Source organism: Saccopteryx bilineata, chromosome 7 (assembly GCF_036850765.1).
Source record: "Saccopteryx bilineata isolate mSacBil1 chromosome 7, mSacBil1_pri_phased_curated, whole genome shotgun sequence".
NCBI lineage: Eukaryota > Metazoa > Chordata > Mammalia > Chiroptera > Emballonuridae > Saccopteryx > Saccopteryx bilineata.
This window is the reverse complement of record NC_089496.1, coordinates 85791076-85811191: the sequence shown is the minus strand read 5'-3', so window position 1 is coordinate 85811191 and position 20116 is coordinate 85791076. Positions and strand designations below refer to the sequence as shown.

The 20116-nt window shown below is 40.8% G+C and overlaps 1 protein-coding gene across 4 annotated transcripts in view; it reads right to left on the bottom strand.

Moving 5' to 3' along the window:
* Positions 1-2720: 2720 nt before the first annotated feature.
* The window catches only part of R3HCC1L (R3H domain and coiled-coil containing 1 like), a 103948-nt gene continuing 86552 nt past the window's right edge, over positions 2721-20116 (bottom strand). For 3 of the 4 annotated variants that reach the window (XM_066239719.1, XM_066239721.1, XM_066239720.1), the window contains 4 exons: positions 14050-14120; positions 12817-12912; positions 12169-12309; positions 2721-3517 (listed from right to left, as the gene is read on the bottom strand). In XM_066239719.1, the coding sequence (XP_066095816.1) occupies positions 3450-3517; positions 12169-12309; positions 12817-12912; positions 14050-14120 (376 nt within the window). In that variant the 3' untranslated portion in view covers positions 2721-3449. Of the gene's footprint in view, positions 3518-10625; positions 10711-12168; positions 12310-12816; positions 12913-14049; positions 14121-20116 lie in introns of those variants that run through there. The other variant, XM_066239718.1, reaches the window with a different exon arrangement.

Here is a 20116-nt window from a genome sequence, read left to right as displayed (position 1 = left end):
ATGCACAGGGCACACATATTACTCACCACAGCCCCCCTACATTTTTTTGATTACATATTAGCCTACTGTCTGCTTCCCAAACCCTTCCCATGCTCAGTGCTGAAACATTGGTTGGAAAGGTTAAGGGATGAAAGGTAGAAGGGAAGAGGGTGAAGTCCAAAGATTGTAAACTTTTATGACAGAGGCAGCAAAGTCAATGAATAGTGCCAGATGGGGCAGATTTACAATAGTGCTCTGTCCCCGCATCACGAGAGCTACCCCTCCTCAAGAGAGGAAAAGGATGTGTTCTGGGGTACGCTCTGTGAATATGAAGTGCTTTCTTCCTCCTCCTCTGCCTTCTCTCCAACTCCCCCGCCTCCTTCATTAGGCAGAGCGAGCACTATATTTTGGCACAGCGATTTAGGTAAACAAGGGAAGGACTGATTTCCTGCTGGAGCCAGCAAACATCTCCCAAACAGTAACAACATTATCCTCGCACATGCGGCTAATGGTCTGTGGAAGAATGTGCAGCAAGGGGGAGCCTGCGGGGACTGCTGACCGGGTTCAGGCAGGGAGGTTACCCACAGCTTCTGGCTGGATCCAGTTTCTAAGAGGGCCAGAAAAGCGGGCCAGGCGGCCAGCCACTGGCTCTGGTCTCAGCTTGCTGCCCACATCACATGTCTGATAGGTGCAGCCAGTTCAGCTCTAATTCTTGGAAAAAGCTATACAAGGGTTGTGCTGTTACACCTCTGAGTTGAAAGGGAAGGGCATGGGAAGACTGGTGGCTGGCATGACTTGTAACTAGATGAGGAATGTTAACAGAATACCAGCCACCAAATTCCAGACAGAACCAAATATGTCAGAAGATTTTTACCTCAGCATACTTGAGTCTCAGAGACACCACAGTGCTAGGAACTCCAGCTTACTCGTCCAAAGCCTAACTTATTTCCATTCTGCAAAAACCTCTGCTCTATGCAGGGCATATCCAAACTCAAGGGGAATGGACCCTCCTACTGTCAATTCCAGGCAATCCTAGATTCAGACACTCTATTATGAAGCAGCATACGTGCAGAGCAGAGTGCATTATGTCTTCTCAAACAGCTAACCGCGGAGCCAGTGGCAGCGGCAGGTGCTCGCCAGCGGGCGCGGCTTGGGAAGGCATGGTTTAGATGTGGCCAAAGATGTGATTCCCACCTGGACAAGCTCACTGCCGTCCACGCTGGGCCATGGCAGGTCCTCTTACCTCCAGCCAGTACACATCAAGCCCAACTACTAGAAAACAGTAATTAAAAAGCACATTCTCTACTGTTAGAAACAGCAGCACCCCATAGCTTTCAATATTGGCTAAAAAAAAAAATTCTTTCTCGGAATATGCTTATAGGATAAATCTGAAAGTTGGAGGTGGCTGATTGTTAGCTTTAAAACAGTAACAACAACAAAAACAGAACAAAACAAAAACAAAAAACCACACACTCAAGCTCCTAGTCACCCAGTACAAAACATTAGAATGAAAACAAAAGTAACTTCTAGAAATTATGAGAACTACAAGAGAATGAGCCAATAAACATGGGGTAATATGTTACCAGTAACAATGCCTTTAAAAGCTAACACGTTGTCAGAAAGGGAAGCCCCCTCAAAGGCAAGTGATAGGGGCAATTTTATTTTGTGCAGTCCAAGGTCACCCTCAGCCTTGAGGAACCAGCACAGCAAAGCTATTCCTCAGTATACCGAGCCTGGCCACAATTCCTTGCATTTCATTTCAAATGCAGCCACACTGCTTGGACAGACCTGTCTATCTTGTAGAAGTGGATTCTGGGAAGAAATAGCACAAGCGGGCAGTGTGAGCCAAAGGGTGGGGGCACTGGTCTAAGCAGTGGGACAGCAGGTCAAGGAAAGGACTTAGCTCCTAAACTTGGACTGAGGCATTGAACATGAACAAGGGACACTTTCAGAACTGACCAAGACATAAGAACGATGCTGAGGAATGGAGAGAGGGCTGCAAGACCAGAACAGCGGCAGGGACAGTTGAGTCAGGACTAAGACCCAAGGCCAGAGTCATTTAAGGAACGTTTGAAAAAAGCCCCATTCACCATGTTCTAGCCAATGCTAATAATCCATCATTGTCACAGGGACTAAATCATACAAAAATGAGGCTACTGCCTCAGTAGAAAGCACAATGAAACCCCAATTCTTGCTTCCTCAGCGTCTCAGTCTAGCCCTCTCATTTCTCAGCACAGAACTATCTTCCAAAGCACCGGGAATGCAGATATGGAATGGATAAAACCCGAGTAACGGCTCTGACTGGTCCGTCCTCCAGGAGGAACGCTCTCACTGCCCAGGGTGTTGGTTTTATTCTGGCTGCTCCTCATTGCAATGGATGGTGTGGTCTGCTTGCCAAGTGCCTCTGGCACCGGCTGAGAAGATCACACCAAGAACATGCTGTGTGCCAGATGCTTTCAGCAGGGCATCAGGTTTGACAGAAATGGGAAAGGCAAGAGGCTGGAGTGGGGGTGCACAGGGAGGGCAAGGAGGGAAAAGGGGTTGCCACATACCAATCCCAGGAGAGGCACTTTTGTAGTATACTCTGGGGCAGGGAGATGATCACCTCTCTACTCGGTGGATTTCAATAAAATCCGGAGATCCACCGAACCCACGCAACATTAGAGGGATGACGATGCGATAAGCGGCTCCCCACTTCTTTGTGGGGATGACAAAATTAACAAATACCAGAGTGCTCCAGGTCATAAAATGCACTTTAATGTCTCCTCTCACAACAGAACAGTACTGCTTGACTGGAACCGGCACACGGCTCCCGACGGGCTTCCTATGTGGAATGAAGCTGACCCGTCCCTAGCTGCTGTGCAGCAGGGGCACAGCCCCGGGCACTCGGCTACCTCGGCACAAACTCGGGAGTCCAAACTCCATATCTACTGCAGTTCGCCAAGGCTGCAGCTGTGGGACCGACAGTCAGATTCCGTGAGCCCCAAGTACACCAGATGCGGTTCCGTCTGTACGAGCTGCTACCTCCCCTGCCCCCCAACATTGCTGTTCTCAGCTTTGTTAGGTACTACAGAACGCCCTGGTTTTGCAGGGCCTAAATCTTCCATCATCACAGGTTTGAATCCTCTGTTTTGTATCTGCTTAAAACATCTTGGAAGTGTGACCCATGCTAACATGACTTGCCCTGTCCAGAGGACACCTGGAAGTCACATTTTCCGTGTTTCTTCTTAGCTGACGGCTTGCTTCTATGCCCAACACAGTAAGGCGATTCCAAAGAACTGCATTTAAGAATGAAGACAGACAAGAGTCTGGTCTTCTTTCTATACCAGTCAGTCCCTGTCTTGACCACTTTATCTCTTTCATTAACATGTACATCTGCGTGTACACAGAACTCTGGAAGGATCCTCTTATCGGAAGACTATGAAAATATTTTCTGAATTCATGGAATTATCCCTTTCATTGAATGATGTTCAAACTGCAGATTGGTCTCTGCCTTCCCAGATGTCTTCTCGTTGCTTGGCTTCCAACCGTTTTCTCTCTGTAAATTAGGGCAATGTTAAAGTGGTAGTGTACTTCATATAACCATATAACCAGTGGTCTTCCCTTAATCTAAATTACAAGGTGAACTTTAATTACAAGACAGTTGAATGTCCTGTTCTTCTCTAACTGGATTCTAAGAGTTAGTATCTCTAACTTTCCAAGTGCTTTGTTAAATGGGAGATGTTACTATTACCATATAACAGAAAGAGAAAGACCTGGGGCTAATACAAATAAAAAGTATATGGAATAAGTCAGAATCTAACAGGACTCAGGTTTTAGTCTTACTGATAATATATGTACTTTAATTCTATTTCTCAACTCTTAGTGCTTCCATGTAATTGCCCATTAGTCCCAGTTTACTGGTCTTTACAAATATTTCAATAGTGACCCAGATTATGTCTCAATATTCTTCTTCTACCTTCTGCTCAATGGAAGTGGTAGGCCCTGGGCTTTAGCCATATCTTCCTATTAAGATCTTACGGAAAAATATTTCAGGGGCAAGCTGAATCTCAGTATTTCCCAAGCCCTTTCAGGAACCAGAAATCTTTTGGAATATACAATTCCAACATGGAAAAATGACCACGTATAATGGAAAACTAAGGACTATTTCTAAAAACAAGAAAAGTGCACAAATCTGGGAAATCCATTTTCAATTTTTAACATAAAAGCTTGGTTTTCATTTAATACTTTCAACAAAAGGTGAGAAAACACGGACCACACATGGCCTGGTGGCCCAATCACTTCATTAGGTGCCACAATAGCAGTTCTAATTTCATGGTGTGCCGTTTATCATGACACCATAAAATGTAGATGAGAAGCCTAAACGCTTCCTTCCAAGGGCTATTATTTCAGATAATGTCTGTAAAGATTTTTGGTCATAAACCAGGGGATTAGAGAAAACAAGATGAGTTTAGAATCAACACTTTCTATTTTGACATATCTTTTCCATATCAGCAGAATCTCTTATAAAAATCTTGTACTGTATTTGACCGTACTTTAAGGGCAGAGAACTTTGTCAGGGAGCTGACTGGCAGTGTACATGTGACAAAGAAGTTTGCTGCTATTTGGGCACCATCTTGTGGCATGATCAGAATATAGCAGCAAAAGTTATGAGGCAAAAAATGGGGGTCAGCAAATTCCAAACTGTTTATCTGAAGGTTAGTTAATTCATTGCCCTGTGATTTGGCTTTAAGACAGGCTTGAACTGCACTGGGATTGTCTAGGAAACAATACAACATTTCTTAGGGAGGCTTGTAGTTCTGATTCTCACAAACAGGAAAGTTAGGGGTTCCAAAGGCAACCTTAGATAAAAGCAGTCAAACAATGGTTCTCGATTCCAAGAAAAAAGTGAATCAGAAGAGGGATTCCTGAACTCAAAGTTTTCAATAAGCTCGGAAACTTAATCAAAAAGGCAATGTGGGAAGAGTGACCGCTAATCCACAATTCTAAAACTGCTTTGAACAGTTCTGAAAACAAAGTGTTTTTGTGGGTTTTTTTGGTTATTTAACGTTGGGGCCAATACTCATGTGGTGGTAAATCTAACCTGAATGATACAAAGCTGCTTGTAGTCTTTACATATGCCATTGAGGGTGACTAGTCATATACTCTGCTGTATTAGTGTCAATGTTAGTGTGTCTGACTTTGGTGTTAGGAAACAAATATTAAGATAACCATATTATCTTTCCAAAACTAGAGTATTTCAAAATTCTGAAACAGTTCCTACCCTAATGATTTATAATTAAAGATTGGAGACCTTTATTTATTTATTTTTTTACAGAGAGAGAGAGAGAGAGAGAGAGAGAGTCAGAAAGAGGGACAGATAGGGACAGACAGATAGGAATGGAGAGAGATGAGAAGCACCAATCATCAATTTTTCATTGTGACACCTAAGTTGTTCATTGATTGCTTTCTCACATGCGTCTTGACTGGGGGACTACAGCAGACCGAGTAACCCCTTTCTCAAGCAAGTGACCTTGGGTCCAAGCTGGTGAGCTTTGCTCAAACCAGATGAGCCCGTGCTCAAGCTGGCGACCTTGGGATCTCGAACCTGGGTCTGCCACATTCCAGTCCGACGCTCTATCCACTGCGCCACCGCCTGGTCAGGCTGGAGACCTTTATTACCAAATATAAATAGTAGAAGAAATTCTGATTGTAAACCATGAGATAACTAGCAAGATTAGGCAGACAAACTGAGAAGCACAAAGAAACAGTGAAAATGTTAAGGTATAAATTTAGAAGTATAGAACATGAATAGAATAGAGAAATATAGGTTAGAATGAGACAAAAATATTTTCTTCCTTTTAAATAATAAATGGAAGCTTGGAGGGGGGTTAAGGAACTTGTCTAAGGTTACATCATTGGTGAAAAACTGAACCTGGAATCCAGGTCCTAAATTCTTAAATCAGCATGCTTTCTCCTATTTTGACATTTAAAATGTAAATTACAACTTTTAAAATTTACTCCTACACCTGAGAAAATAATAGAGAAAATCATCACAAAACTACTTGTATTTACCTCCAGAATAATAATCAACGCGGACATGGACAAGAGTAGGGTGGTTACCAGGGGGAGGGGAAGGGGCGGGTGGGGATGGGAGGGGCACAAAGACAACCAAATAGAAGGTGACAGAGGACAATTTGACTTTGGGTGATGGGTATACAACATAATCAAATGTCAAAATGACCTGGAGATGTCTTCTCTGAATCTATGTACTGTACTCTAATTGATCAATGTCACCCGTTAAAATTAATTGTCTAAATATATATATATATTTTTAAAAAGTAATCAATATGAAAACTTGAAGTACAAGTCTGGTCAAATTAATCGAATTGCCTTCTTTTATGGTTTGACACCTGATAGATCAAGAAGTAACATAAGTAACCTCTTAATTTGAGAAAGGATTTAGATTTTAGTCTTACCAAGTATTTATATAATCATAAATATACCGGGGCTTTATGGTCTGGATCACCTAAGTGTTGGAGGGAATGTAAGTATGGAGAGTGGACTGATTATCAATGTAGTCAGGGTCACCACAAAGAACAACATGGCTATTTATTTAGCAATAGTTGGTGAAATGATCAATTAGTCCTAGGGTTAACATTTTTATCTCCAATCTAGGCCAGGAACTTAAGTTTATTAAATAGCAGATGACACCAAATATATGGGAAATACATTTCAGAGAAAAAGACCATATTAGGATGAAAGAAAATGTGGTTAGAAATGAAGGGAACTAACTTCTCATTGGGGAGAAAGGACTCCAAGGAGATGCCTAGCTTATGCGTCAGCAGAGCAGCACTGCCCTGGAGGTATTGATAGAATAAAGGAATGCCTGAAAAGGAGTTCATAAGGTAACAACTGTGATTACTTTTTTTTTTTTTTTAAATTATAGTTGACTAAATATCCTATAGAGATACTTTTAGGTTCTTAAGATTTAATTCATCAAACTAGGGGATCAAATTATTGCCTAGTTAATCTTTCAGGTCTATATCCCAAAAGGTGGACTTGTAAGGACTGGCCAATTAATCACCTATCCTCAAGAGTAAAATGGAAATAAGTTATGAAATAAAATTAAAGCAGACTCTGAAAACTGGAAGGTAGCTTATTAGCCTTTAAAAAAATACTATTGACTATATTCTTTTTGTTGTACTTTACATCCCTGTGACTATTCTGTCACTACAGATTTATAGTTCTTAATCCCTTCACTGCTCCGACTACCCCTCACCCCCTTCTCACCTGGCAACCATCCCAATGTTCTCTGTATCTACGAGTCTGTTCCTGTTCTGCCTGTTCATTTGTTTTTTAGATTCCATGAATAAGCTATATCACATGGCATGTCTTCCTCCGTCTGACTTATCTCACTCAGCACAATACCCTCTAGGCCTATCTATGTTGTTGAAAAAGGTAGCTTATTCTAAGAGGTAGTGGAATCAAGTGCTTTGATAAGTGGTACATAGGGAAATTTTACACGCATTCCTGAGTCTGGGCTTTAAAATGTAGTCTTATCATTTAATGTGAATCACTGGGTCAAAGCACACGATTAAGTCTAATAAAAGCACGCAGGATGTAATGAAAACATTCTGATGGTTGCCAAATGGGAAGGGGGTTTAGGGGATGAGTGATAAAGGAGAAGGGATTAAGATGTGCAAATTGCCAGTCACAGGGATAAAGTACAGCACAGGGAATGTAATCAATATTAACATAACTATGTATGGTGTCTGATGGGTACTAGACTTACTGGGTGATCACCATAAGTTATATAAATGTCTAATCATTATGTTGTACACCTGAAACTAATAATATTGTATGTCACTTGTAATTGAAAAATCAAAATCAAAATTGAAAAAACAAAAGCACTCACGGATGATCTATACTTTCACTTCCCGTCTCAGTGTAGCTGTTATGCATTCTGCTGGACTAAAAAATACTTTCTCATGCTCAAAGGCTTATGAAATAAAGTTCTTATCCTCATATAGACAATATGATTTGTTTAAAATAAATTGGCTACTTCCTTTTTTCTCGGTTCTTTCCAGAGTAGCTTTATATTTGGACCTCCCTTTTCAAGGACTAAAACAAAGACTTCTCACTAAAAAGGTAAAAAGACCAAACTAGAACGGTGGAACTACAGCAGGAAAGGATTTGGTTTACTCCAAATCACATATTCATTAATTAGAAGGGTTTCAGATAAGTGTTCAACTCTGGATTTTTCAATGAAATTCATGGGGTACCTGACAAGGTTCAGAGTAGAATCATGATTTATGAAGAACAATTAAAGTAGCCAGTGTCATTCATGTAGTCAGTCAATAAGCATGCATGGATACTGAGTATCTTTTTATAAACCAGGCACGGTGCCAGACAGCAGAGCTCTTCAAGTGGGAAAAAGAAAGGCTAAGAGATTATTCTATAGTATTATTAACAGAAGTACCTATATCAGGATGGCACAAAGATCTCAATTCTCATGCTAATTCTGATCATTTGGCAATTGTCAAGTCAAAACTCACCAAGAAAGAATGTCATGACTGACTAGCACTGTCTGTCATGGGTAATGGGTGGGAAGCAGCAATATGTAGTACATATTTGTCATTACTGGCTCATATCATTATAGTGAACAGTAATTTCCCAAGAATCACATAAATAACTGTATCCTGAATTTGTAAAGCACTTTTGTAAATAGTTTTACACACATTAACTTCTGTTGTATGCAAAAAATTTTTCAAGGTTAGATAAGTCACTTTATTGGAAACTGGGCACACAGACTTACTTATGCTACACAGCTAGTTAATAGCGAAAACTCTATTATACCACTCCTAAACGATCTGCCCTTGATCATTACAGTTAAAATTCGTTAGAACAGAATGGTGTCCAGACGTTCCCTATTTCTACTAAGGGAGAAAGAAGAAGAATCCAGATTAAACTATCATACAGATCTAAGTTAGACCTAAGGAAGAATTTTGTCAGTGAGAGCTGCTAACCACTGAAACAGAACTTAAAAAGAAGCCTGCCATATTTTATTTTCTGAAGACCTTAAATTTTTTTAAATATTTTTTTCTGGGAAAAAAAGTTTTAATTGACCCAAAATCCTTCAAGAGGGATTACAATATTAAAGAAGGAGTATGGGTTAAATTAGAGAGGCCTAGGTTCAAATGTCTCCTCTCAATTTACCAGCTGGGTTACTTTTGGGCCCATTACTTCTCTGGGCCAGCTCTAAACTGGAGATAATCACATCCATCACAGAGTTATTTTAACAGACTATCTGTAGTTTCCTTCTAATCCTTTTAATCAACAAAAACCTTGCTATGGCTTTTAATCTTAAAATCTTTAGAACTGAAGTGAGAAGAGAAACAATTGCTTAAAATAACAGGTTCCTATTTTCTTGCTCACTCAAGGCAGATATCTCCACTAGATTGTAAGTCTTAAGGAGAGGAACATAATCTTACCATCTCTCTAATACTCCTAAATAGGAATCAGAATGCTTTGCACAGGACAGGTGCTCAGTGAATACCAAATGTAGCTGGTAGAATATTACATGAAATTTTAAAATAAAAAGAGCAATGACAAAGGACATGCACTGGACTCACCATATATTCCTACTATTACTAATAAAAACAGCAGCAGCAGCAAACATTTGTCACATAGTAGTTATAGGCCTACAGATACATTGTAGAGGGGAGAGCATTCCTATGATTTCCGAAGATAATCAGGTATCTTTTGTGAATTATCTCACTTGCTTTCCATTTTACGGATGAGGAAACAGAGGCCTCGAGAGAGGAACTAATTTGCCCAAGGTCACACAGCCAGGAGATAGAGCTAAGATGTGGACCCAGGTATTCTGATGCCAGAGTCTATAATGTGAAGTCACTATGTTGTACTGATTCCTCCCTCTCTAGTGGAAAAAGGTCTGGAACACTTAAACAGTACTTTTAATTTCCACAGAAAAAATTTTCTCTGAGTGAGGAAGCCTTGGGGTCCACACAGGCAGATACAAGAGTATCTGCTCAATACATCAATACGTAAAGCAGCCAGAAAGAGATAAATCAGGAATTCTCCATATGCGTTTTCTCAGGTATGAAGAACAGAAAGCTCTGAAGCATAATAAAGGGAGCATCCCCTATAATCTGTACAGCCTCAGCACCAACAGATAGTAGGAAATTATCACAGTGGGCCTCTATTCACAACTAAAGGCCTTCATTTAAAAAGTAACAGGGGTCGGCCTAGCGTGCGGAGGACCCAGGTTCGATTCCCGGCCAGGGCACACAGGAGAAGCGCCCATTTGCTTCTCCATCCCTCCGCCGCGCTTTCCTCTCTGTCTCTCTCTTCCCCTCCCGCAGCCAAGGCTCCATTGGAGCAAAGATGGCCCGGGCGCTTGGGATGGCTCCTTGGCCTCTGCCCCGGGCGCTAGAGTGGCTCTGGTCACAACATGGCGACACCCCGAGGGGCAGAGCATCGCCCCCTGGTGGGCATGCCGGGTGGATCCCGGTCGGGCGCATGCGGGAGTCTGTCTGACTGTCTCTCCCTGTTTCCAGCTTCAGAAAAATGCAAAAAATAAATAAATAAATAAATAAATAAATAAAAAAATAAAAATAAAAAGTAACAGGGTACCTACTTAGCCACCAGTCTCACTTTTAATTGCACCACTGAAATGTCCTTTGTATAGCTGGGTACAAATACGTCAAGCAGAGCTGCATGCTGCCGTGCCTACAGAGAAGTAGAGGGGAATACTCAGATGATATCCATGCAAAACTGTTGCTGCAGTATCTGTAGAAATACGCAGGAAAGCATGACACACTGAAAAAAGAGTCATATCTCCGATAGATACCACTGTTATTACCCTCTATTGATCTTCTGAGATAATTGTGGTTATCACAGAGAAATCATTTTCTTCAAAGATAACCAATTAATAAAGGGTTAAGAACACGGCACATTCTCCTTTAATCTAATTCTGTTATTGCCATCTATAAAAAGCAGATGAATCTCCCCCCCCCTCACCATTTCTGTAGTCTATAAGAGGCCTTTGAGTGAACCATGCATTGTAAAAATCAAGACTGCATCATTATAATCATTATGGTTTCAAAAATTAGTTGGGTTCTACTCTGAAACTCTAGCACCTGCCATGACACACTCTGTCACTGGTTATCTGGCCAGTGCAGCCGAGAGTCTGCAAGCTGCCTGCTATCACCAAAGCAGAGTGGACAGAAGTATTAATGGCCTTGTTAGACTGGCAATAAACAAGGAGTTTGAAACTTCAATTCATTTAATAGAAAAATGAAGTTACTTTTCAGTAAGTGGAATTTTCAGAATAAATTGCCTCCGCAGATTCCACAGATCGTGGGCTAAGGCAATGAGACTGTCTAAAGCCTGAAGGTTGATAAAAAGTACTTAAATACAAAGCTGGAATCCGAAACCTTTACCGACAAGTCAACAGCCTATAATGGGAAGAGAGAGATTTTAACCTCAACTCCAAACTATAGGGTAAGAAAAATCCTGCTTGTAGATCATTTGAATTATTTCCTGAGAACTCCTAGGTACTGAAAAATAATCAGAAGCTAGGTTAATCTAGATGTACTCTAATGGAGCCACTCAAGATTGACTTTATAAAAAAAAATACCTCCTACAGTTACCATCATCAATGTCAGTAGCTTAATTTGTGTTCTACCTAAGATCTAAACCATTTGATAATGCCATGGCAATCATGGCCCAGTAAAACCACAGCAAATAATGTTTTCTACCTAAAAGACTACTATGTTTTCACAGGAAAATTTTTCTCAGAGTTTGGAGCAAAAACTTATAAAAGCCACGGATGAGCTGAGAACACCGAACCTATCTCAGAAAACAATAATGGTAGGTAAATGGCAGGTAAATGGATTAAGACGCCTTGGTGTGTGGAACAGATAGACAATTTCAATATACTTGGGAGGCTTCTAGGAAATGGAAATGACAGAATGAAATGAGCTTCATTCTTTTTCTTTTTTAAACTATGCCTTATAATATAGAGAGCTCTAAAGCAGCGGTTCTCAACCTGTGGGTCGCGACCCCGGCGGGGGTCAAACGACCAAAACACAGGGGTCGCCTAAAGCCATCGGAAAATACATATTTATTATACAATACATTTGGGACTCTAAAGGGACTAGAGAAGGACGCATCGCTTCAACTCACCTCTGGCTTCTTGTAGTTTCTTGAGCTCCGCTTCGCGCTCAGTTTTGCTCTGCTTACTTCGAACCCCAAGGGCACTGATGACTAGCCTTCTAGCCAGGGCTGCGGAAGTCTCAGGTCGCTCCTTTGCTGGCTGGAGGAACTCTGAATGAGAGAAAGGGAGGGAGTAGGAGGACGTGAGGAAGAGGAAAAAAGCACTCCACCTATAAGTGATTTAACTCAGTAATTTACATACAAAATAGACTAACAAGGGCTGCATCAGCAGTAATTAATATGAACCTGATAAATGATCAGAGAAAATTAACATGGCAAAGCACAAACAACGCAGCCTTCTTTATCTGTATTAACACAATTTCTTAAAGTGACTGTATCAAACAGCTAAACACAGAGGTACACTAGATAAGGATGTCATAAGAAAATGATTGCTGCAGAGCTTGCAGTCAGCACCTCCCACTCTCTCCAAGTGGCTGCTCGGATGCCACATTTCCTGCACAGCCTTCCCTATATTCTTTTCCTTAAAAACAAACTTCCTTTAATGCTAAAAATAAAAGTGATATGTCTTTACAACTCTGGATGCTGTACAAGTATTGAGAAAAACAATAACACTACTGTCAACAAGAAAAATGAAAAAACCTGAGAGGACAGGCTCACCAGCATAAGCTTTAGCCTTGGCCTTGGCTGCTCTCGTGGCCTGTGACAGCGGCCGGACCTTCACCATAGTATGTTTACTGCCCAGAGCATCGCGAGCTGCGAAGAAGAACCAACAGGAGTAGAAGACATGAAGACCAGTTATGCACAGGAAAATTTAAGGCTGCTTCTTAGAAAGTATTCTCTGGTACACCTTTTGATTTTCTTTCATGGCAAGCAAAAGAAATGGTAAGCTCTAGAAACCCTCTAAGAGACTACATACACTATTTAGCAGCGATTATTTTATTTATTTATTTATTTATTTATTTTCAATTTTATTTATTGATTTCACAGAAAAAGGAGACAGAGAGGAGAGTGGAGCAAGAAGTATCAAGTCAGAGTTGCTTCACTTTGGTTGTTCCCTGGTTGCTTGCTGTATGTGCCTTGACCAGGCAAGCCCAGGGTTTCAAACTGGCAACCTCAGCATTCCCGGTTGACGCTTTATGCACTGTGCCACCACAGGTCAGATGACAGCAATTATTTTTGATCAGGGATCAACAAACTATGGCTCAGTGATCAAATCCAGTCAAGTACCTGATTTTGTAAATAAAGTTTTACTAAAACAGAGCCACGCTGATTTGTTTGCATACCGTCTATAGCTGCTTCCTTGCTACAACGGCAGAGTTCAATAGCGGCAGAGACCATATGCCCTAAAATATTTTCTATCAGGCCCTTCACAGAGTAAGTATGCAGACCTCCATTCTAGGTGGTTCAGACAAGGTCTAAAATATCTAATCTCTTTGAATGCCTCTGCATCACATCTATCATGAGGCCACCGATATATGTGAAAAGATCCAATCATATATTCGGAAAGTAGGTAATATACCCTCTCAATGGGTAGGTTAAAGGGTTACTGCAAATTCATTTGTCTGGGGGAAAAAATCTTAAATATTGTAAGATTTAGTCATACAGGCTTCTTAAATCTCTACCTATAATCTGTTTATATACTATCATAACTGACAGTTATACAGCAAATAACCTTTAAAAGAGTTGACTCTCTCTCCAAATAGCATTGAATTAAGGTGAAAAGGGAGTTCCATATGGATACCAAAAAACCATGCCTCAAAAACTTGTATCTGCCAATTACCATACTGGCTGAATAAAATGACAATTGGCTAGAATAGAAAAGAAATAAGGACAAGTAGCAGAAGAAAATAGACAATAAAAAAATCACACTGAAATCCACTGGGTAAATACCTGTAATCGGACTGGAGAATATTCCTAGGGCATGTGTATCATCCACCCATTTAATATCAAATCCTTTCTTCCTGCAACAAAAAACCCCCACAATTTTATTTCATAAAATTTCCTTTATGAAACAGCTTTCAAATAAAGTCTCATAAAGCATTTCAGAATGAGAGAGAAACACTCAACAACGCACAGGTGGAACAGGGATAATGACACAAAAACAGCTTAGAGGGCAGAAGAAGCTACTGAATTTTAAAAGCAATAATACCATCATAAAGACCTACCTGGGAGTATTTTACGTTCCCCGTTATTTTATAGACATCAACTAATTAATCCTCACAAGTCCCTTGGGGAGGGAAAGTACTTAAGTACTATTTATAAATGTTCTTATGGGCACAGAACAAGAAGAGGTAGGAAGAAGATGCAGAGGAGAGGTAGAAGAATATGAGAGAGAGGAGGAAGTAGGCAGGGAAGGTCACCTGGATTTAATGCATATGCAGGCTCCAGGACAGACAGAGAGGGAGAAGAAGACCATTCAAAGAAAAAAAAATCAAGTAATAGAGAAAAAGTACAACTGTAATCAGAGCCTGACCTAGTCCTTAAAATAACACCTTTATTTTGGAGCAGAGCTATGTAGTGAGCACAAGGACTATCGGGATCATGACAAGACAGCTACTTTTCTCAGCTACAACTCCTCATGGACTCAATATGGCATTGTGGAACTAGCAGTATTTGAGGGTCAGATATAGATGGACTTGGGTTCTGCCACCCATCCTGAGTCCTGGGCAGGCTCAACCTCTCTTGAAGCCAGGTTTGCCCATCTGTAGAAGCAGGCTTAGCACGTCCTCCCAGAGTTGTAAAAATGGAAATGAGATCATCCACGACAAGGCAAAGCATGGTGTTGAGCACTCACTGAGTACTTAGTACATGAGTGGCACTCAGTTTTTATTATTAATAGCAATATTCATAAGGAAGATTATTAATATTAATGAAGATGGTGATTAAAACACCAAGTTGCCTGTAGTTATTTGATTCAGGCATTACTACAGACTTTTGCATCAGGACCTTTGCTATTTTTATAAAGCACTATAAAGAAAAAAAAAGATAACTGCTAAAAAATCTTTCCTCTTTAACAATCAGTGAAGAAAAAAAATTCCTTTGCGAGAAAAAGAATAAAGGAAGCTTTGATGGTTGGCTAGATAATTTCCTAAATGTAAGGAAGTTTAATCACAGCATAAAATAAACACATGGGTTAGAGACTGAAAAAATTCAATAGTAAAATCTGTATTGCCCTGACCAGTTGGCTCAACAGTAGAGCGTCAGCCGGCTGTGTGGAAGTCCCTGGTTCGATTCTCGGCCAGGGCACACAGGAGAAGCGCCCATCTGCTCCCCCCCTCCTTTCTCTTTATCTCTCTCTTCCCCTCCCACAGCCAAGGCTCCAGTGGAGCAAAGTTGGCCAGGAAATAAGGATGGCTCCATGGCCTCTGCCTCAGGCGCCAGAATGGCTCCGGTTGCAATGAAACAACGCCTCAGAAGGGCAGAGCATCGCCCCGTACTAGGCATGCGGGGTGGATCCCAGTTGGACGCATGCGGGAGTCTATTTCTCTGCCTCCCCGCTTCTCACTTCAGAAAACTACCCCCCCAAAAAAAATCTTTATCATAAGATAATTGACAAAAGGAAACAAAAAGATCTAGATGGGTTCTGGAGGGTCTTTTAGACTTTGGAGTTTCTCTTTTGAGGGTGATTTTAGATTTGATAAGAAAAAAAAGTTTTACAGGTAAGATTAAAAGGAAACAAACCAAAGGGAAGTTAATAATTCATTAGAATTAACTAATCTTCAGGAAAGTCTAGACACCAACAAAATTGATCCTAGGTTTTAAAAGTCATAATTATAATGACAACCTGGGTAGTTCTACCTTGTGATTTAGTCTCGATGGCTTTTTTTAAACCCATTATGCATTTTATATGGCAGAGGCTCTGGATACTAGGTCTTAACATAACTGGTAATGAATTAGACTGACTGACCACTATATATGATATTTAGAATACGGTCTATTGCAGAGATTGTTAACATCCCTTCTTTCCTTTATAGAACTGACACCCACATCCATACCCCAACCAAATATAAATGAGGTACATAGCTGTTAGCTAGCTTTGCCTATTCTGGAACTTTACAAAAAAAACCAGGAAACTTGTTTTTATACATAAAGTTTTATTGAACACAGCTATGCTCATTTGTTTACATAATATCTACGGCCGCTTTTGTGCAACAATGGCAAAGTTGAAAAAAAAGTTTTACAGGTAAGATTAAACTATTTACTATCTGGCTTAAGAAAAAGTTAAGGGGGGCCCTGGCCAGTTGGCTCCGTGGACAGAGCATCAGCCTGGTGTATGGATGTAATGGGTTTGATTCCTGGTCAGGGCACATAAGAGAAGTGACCATCTGCTTCTCTCCCCATCCTTTTTTCCCTTTTCTCCCTCTTCCCCTCCCACAACCAGTGGCTCAATTGGTTTGAATGTGGGTATGGGTGCTGAGGATAGCTCAGCTGGTCTGAGCCCATCAGCCTCAAGTGCTAAAAACAGTTCAGTTGATTTGAGCATCAGCCCAACACAGGGTTACCCTATAGTAGATACCGGTTGGGGTATATGCGGGAGCCTGTCTCACTACCTCCCCTCCTCTCACTTAAAAAAAAAAGAAAAGAAAATGAAAAAGAAAAAGAAAAAGAAAAAAAAAAAAAAGTTGGCCCTGGCCGGTTAGCTCAGTGGTAGAGCGTCGGCCTGGCGTGCGGAAGTCCCGGGTTCGATTCCCGGCCAGGACACACAGGAGAAGCGCCCATCTGCTTCTCCACCCCTCCCCCTCTCCTTCCTCTCTGTCTCTCTCTTCCTCTCCCACAGAGAGGCTCCATTGGAGCAAAAGATGGCCTGGGCGCTGGGGATGGCTCCTTGGCCTCTGCCCCAGGCACTGGAGTGGCTCTGGTCGCAGCAGAGCGACGCCCCGGAGGGGCAGAGTGTTACCCTCTGGTGGGCAGAGCGTCGCCCCCTGGTGGGCATGCCAGGCGGATCCTGGTCGGGCGCATGCGGGAGTCTGTTGGACTGTCTCTCCCCGTTTCCAGCTTCAGAAAAATACAAAAAAAAAAAAAAAAGTTGGAGGCTATCCTCTGATATAAAATCTTACAAATCCAAGAGATAAATGAATTGAATTTAAAATTTTAGTATCAGACCACAGACATAGTTCATTTTTACTATCAAGATTGGAACATTAAAATATAATCCTTCTTGGTATTGAGTTATTTTCAGACCCTGAAAATCAGTAGAAAATAACTTTCTTTCTGGATAACTTTTTATTCCTGAAGCTTTTTTTTTTCCCTTATAAGCTAGAGATGCAGAGGAATACTTCTGACTCTTTTACCTTCTCCTATATATTTAGGAATGATACACATAGCTAGAGTCAGTACAATTGTTTTCAACCCCATTTATTTAAATTTATATTTCACAACATAATTTAACTGAACAAAATTAAACCAATGAAATATGGGTGTGAAATAGAAAAGCTGTGTGTCTATAAAAAAATCAGTTGAATGCTTTGGAAGACCAGAGAAAGGTAAAGTCACTAAAAAAACCAATAAAAAGCCAACAATTATGTTTGGGCAAAACAGGTATAAAAATCAGAGAAAACATTTTACCCTAAAAGCAATTTGCACTCAGATGACTCCACAGGTACATTAAAGTTCTTATTCTATTGTAAAGAAATGAAACTGGAACATTATGACAGTGACATACAATAACTCTTTTACAAGTAGACCAGTAAACTTTTAAAAAAGGCATTGGCACTACATCAAAGACTGCCAAGAGAGTGGACACTTATAAGTACTGTTAAAATAAACTAGTCAAGACATTGAACAATCATTTTTTATCATTCTCCACTTGACTATTTCAAACTGAATGGTCAGAATAAACTCAGATCAATAATTTAATTTACAGTGTTCCTAGACTATTAGTGCCCTTGGTGCTTGGCAGATAAAAACAAATCTTTTCAGGAGAAATCCTCTTCTTTTATTGTAGGCCTCAATTTCCATAAATAAAATTTGAAGGAAAATGGCCAGCTCACAATAAAAGAATTAAATCTCCAAAAAAAGCAAGGCACTGTGTGAGTGAGAATTTGCAGAAACAGAACTAAAAGGCCATTAGGTAAAGTAATTACCAAAAAAAAACTGTAGAAGGTCTATGTTTAATATACTTAAAGATATTTTTTGGCTCTAGCTGGTTTGCTCAGTGGTAGAACGTCGGCCCAGCATGAGGCTGTCCCAGGTTCGATTCCTAGTTAGGGCACACAAAAGAAGTGACCATCTGCTTCTCCACCCCTCCATCCCTCCTTTTTCCCCCTTCCTGCAGCCATGGCTCAATTGCTTCGAGTGCATCAGCCCCGGGTGCTGAGGTGGCTCTGTGGAGCTTCTACTTCGGGTGCTAAAAATAGCTCGGTTGAAAGCATGACCCCAGATGGGCAGAGCACTGGCCCAGATGGGGGATGCTGGGCGGATCCCAGTCAGGGCCCGTGTAGGAGTCTGTCTCTCTATCTCCTCTCCTCTCACTTGGAAAAGAAAAAGGAAAAAAAATTCTTTTAATCTAGAAAATATTTGGAGAAACAAGAAACTTAAAAATTGACCATGCAGCCTGACCAGGTGGTAGCGCAATGAATAAAATGTCAAGCTAGAATGTGGAGGACCCAGGTTCAAGACCCTGAGGTCGCCAGCTTGGGCACGGGCTCATCTGGTTTGAGCAAAGCTCACCAGCTTGAGTCCAAGATCTCTGGCTTGAGCAAGGGGACACTGGCTCAGCTGGAGCCCCCTCGTCAAGGTACATATGAGAAATCAATCAATGAACTAAGGAGCTGCAATAAAGAATTGATGTTTCTCATCTCTCTCCCTTCCTGTCTGTCTGTCCCTATCTGTCCCTCTCTCTCTTTCTCTGACACACACGCACACACACACACACACACAAATTACCATGCAAATATGAAAAAAATACAGAGAATTTTAAAAAATAAAAAGCAAAATGAAATTTAAAAATTCAATGAACAGCCTGACCAGGCGGTGGCACAGTAGATAGAGCGTGGGACTGGGATGTGGAGGACCCACATTCAAGACCCCGAGGTCGCCAGCTTGAGCACAGGCTCATCTGGTTTGAGCAAGGCTCACCAGCTTGAGCCTAAGGTCGCTGGCTCAAGCAAGGGGTCACTCGGTCTGCTGTAGCGCCCCCCGCCCCCCCCCCCCCCCCCGGTCAAGGCACATATGAGAAATCAATCAATGAACAACTAAGGAGCCACAACGAAGAATTGATGTTTCTCATCTCTCTCCCTTCCTGTCTGTCTGTCCCTATCTGTCCCTCTCTCTGACTCTCTCTTGATACACACACACATAAAAATTCAATGACAGATTTAATAGCAAATTAAATACAGCTGAAGAAAAAAATTAGTAAATGGGAAACTAGAGCTAAAGAAATGATATAGAATGAAGCAAAGAGATGAAAACTGAGAGATAACATGAGAATTAAGTGAGAGATCAAGTGAGCACGTTTCATTGGAATCTTTGAGAAGGTAAAGAGAGAAACTGTACAAAGGCAGTATTTGAAGAGATAATGCCTGAGGTGCTCTCTAAAATCAATGCAAAACATTAATTCACTGAGTTAAGAAGCCCAAATAATCTCAAGAAGAATAAATAAACACAAAGCCATATCATATTAAGAATGCAGAATACCAAAGACAAAGAGAAAACCTTAACAGCATCCAAAGAGAAAAAGAAAAATTACATTAAGAAGCAACAGTTGTTAAGATTTTCAGCTGACTTCTTATCCTCCACAAAGAAAGCCAGGAGACAGTAAAATATCTTCCAATTTCTGATAGAAAAGTAACTGCCAACCTAGAATTCTATATCCAGCAAAAATGTCTTTCAAAAATGAAGTTGAAATAAAGCCATTAAACAATAAAAAACAATCGAGTTTCTTACCAGTAGGCTATAATTAAAGTAAATACTAAATAATATGTTCCATATGTATGAAAGGAAAAGATATTATATGGAA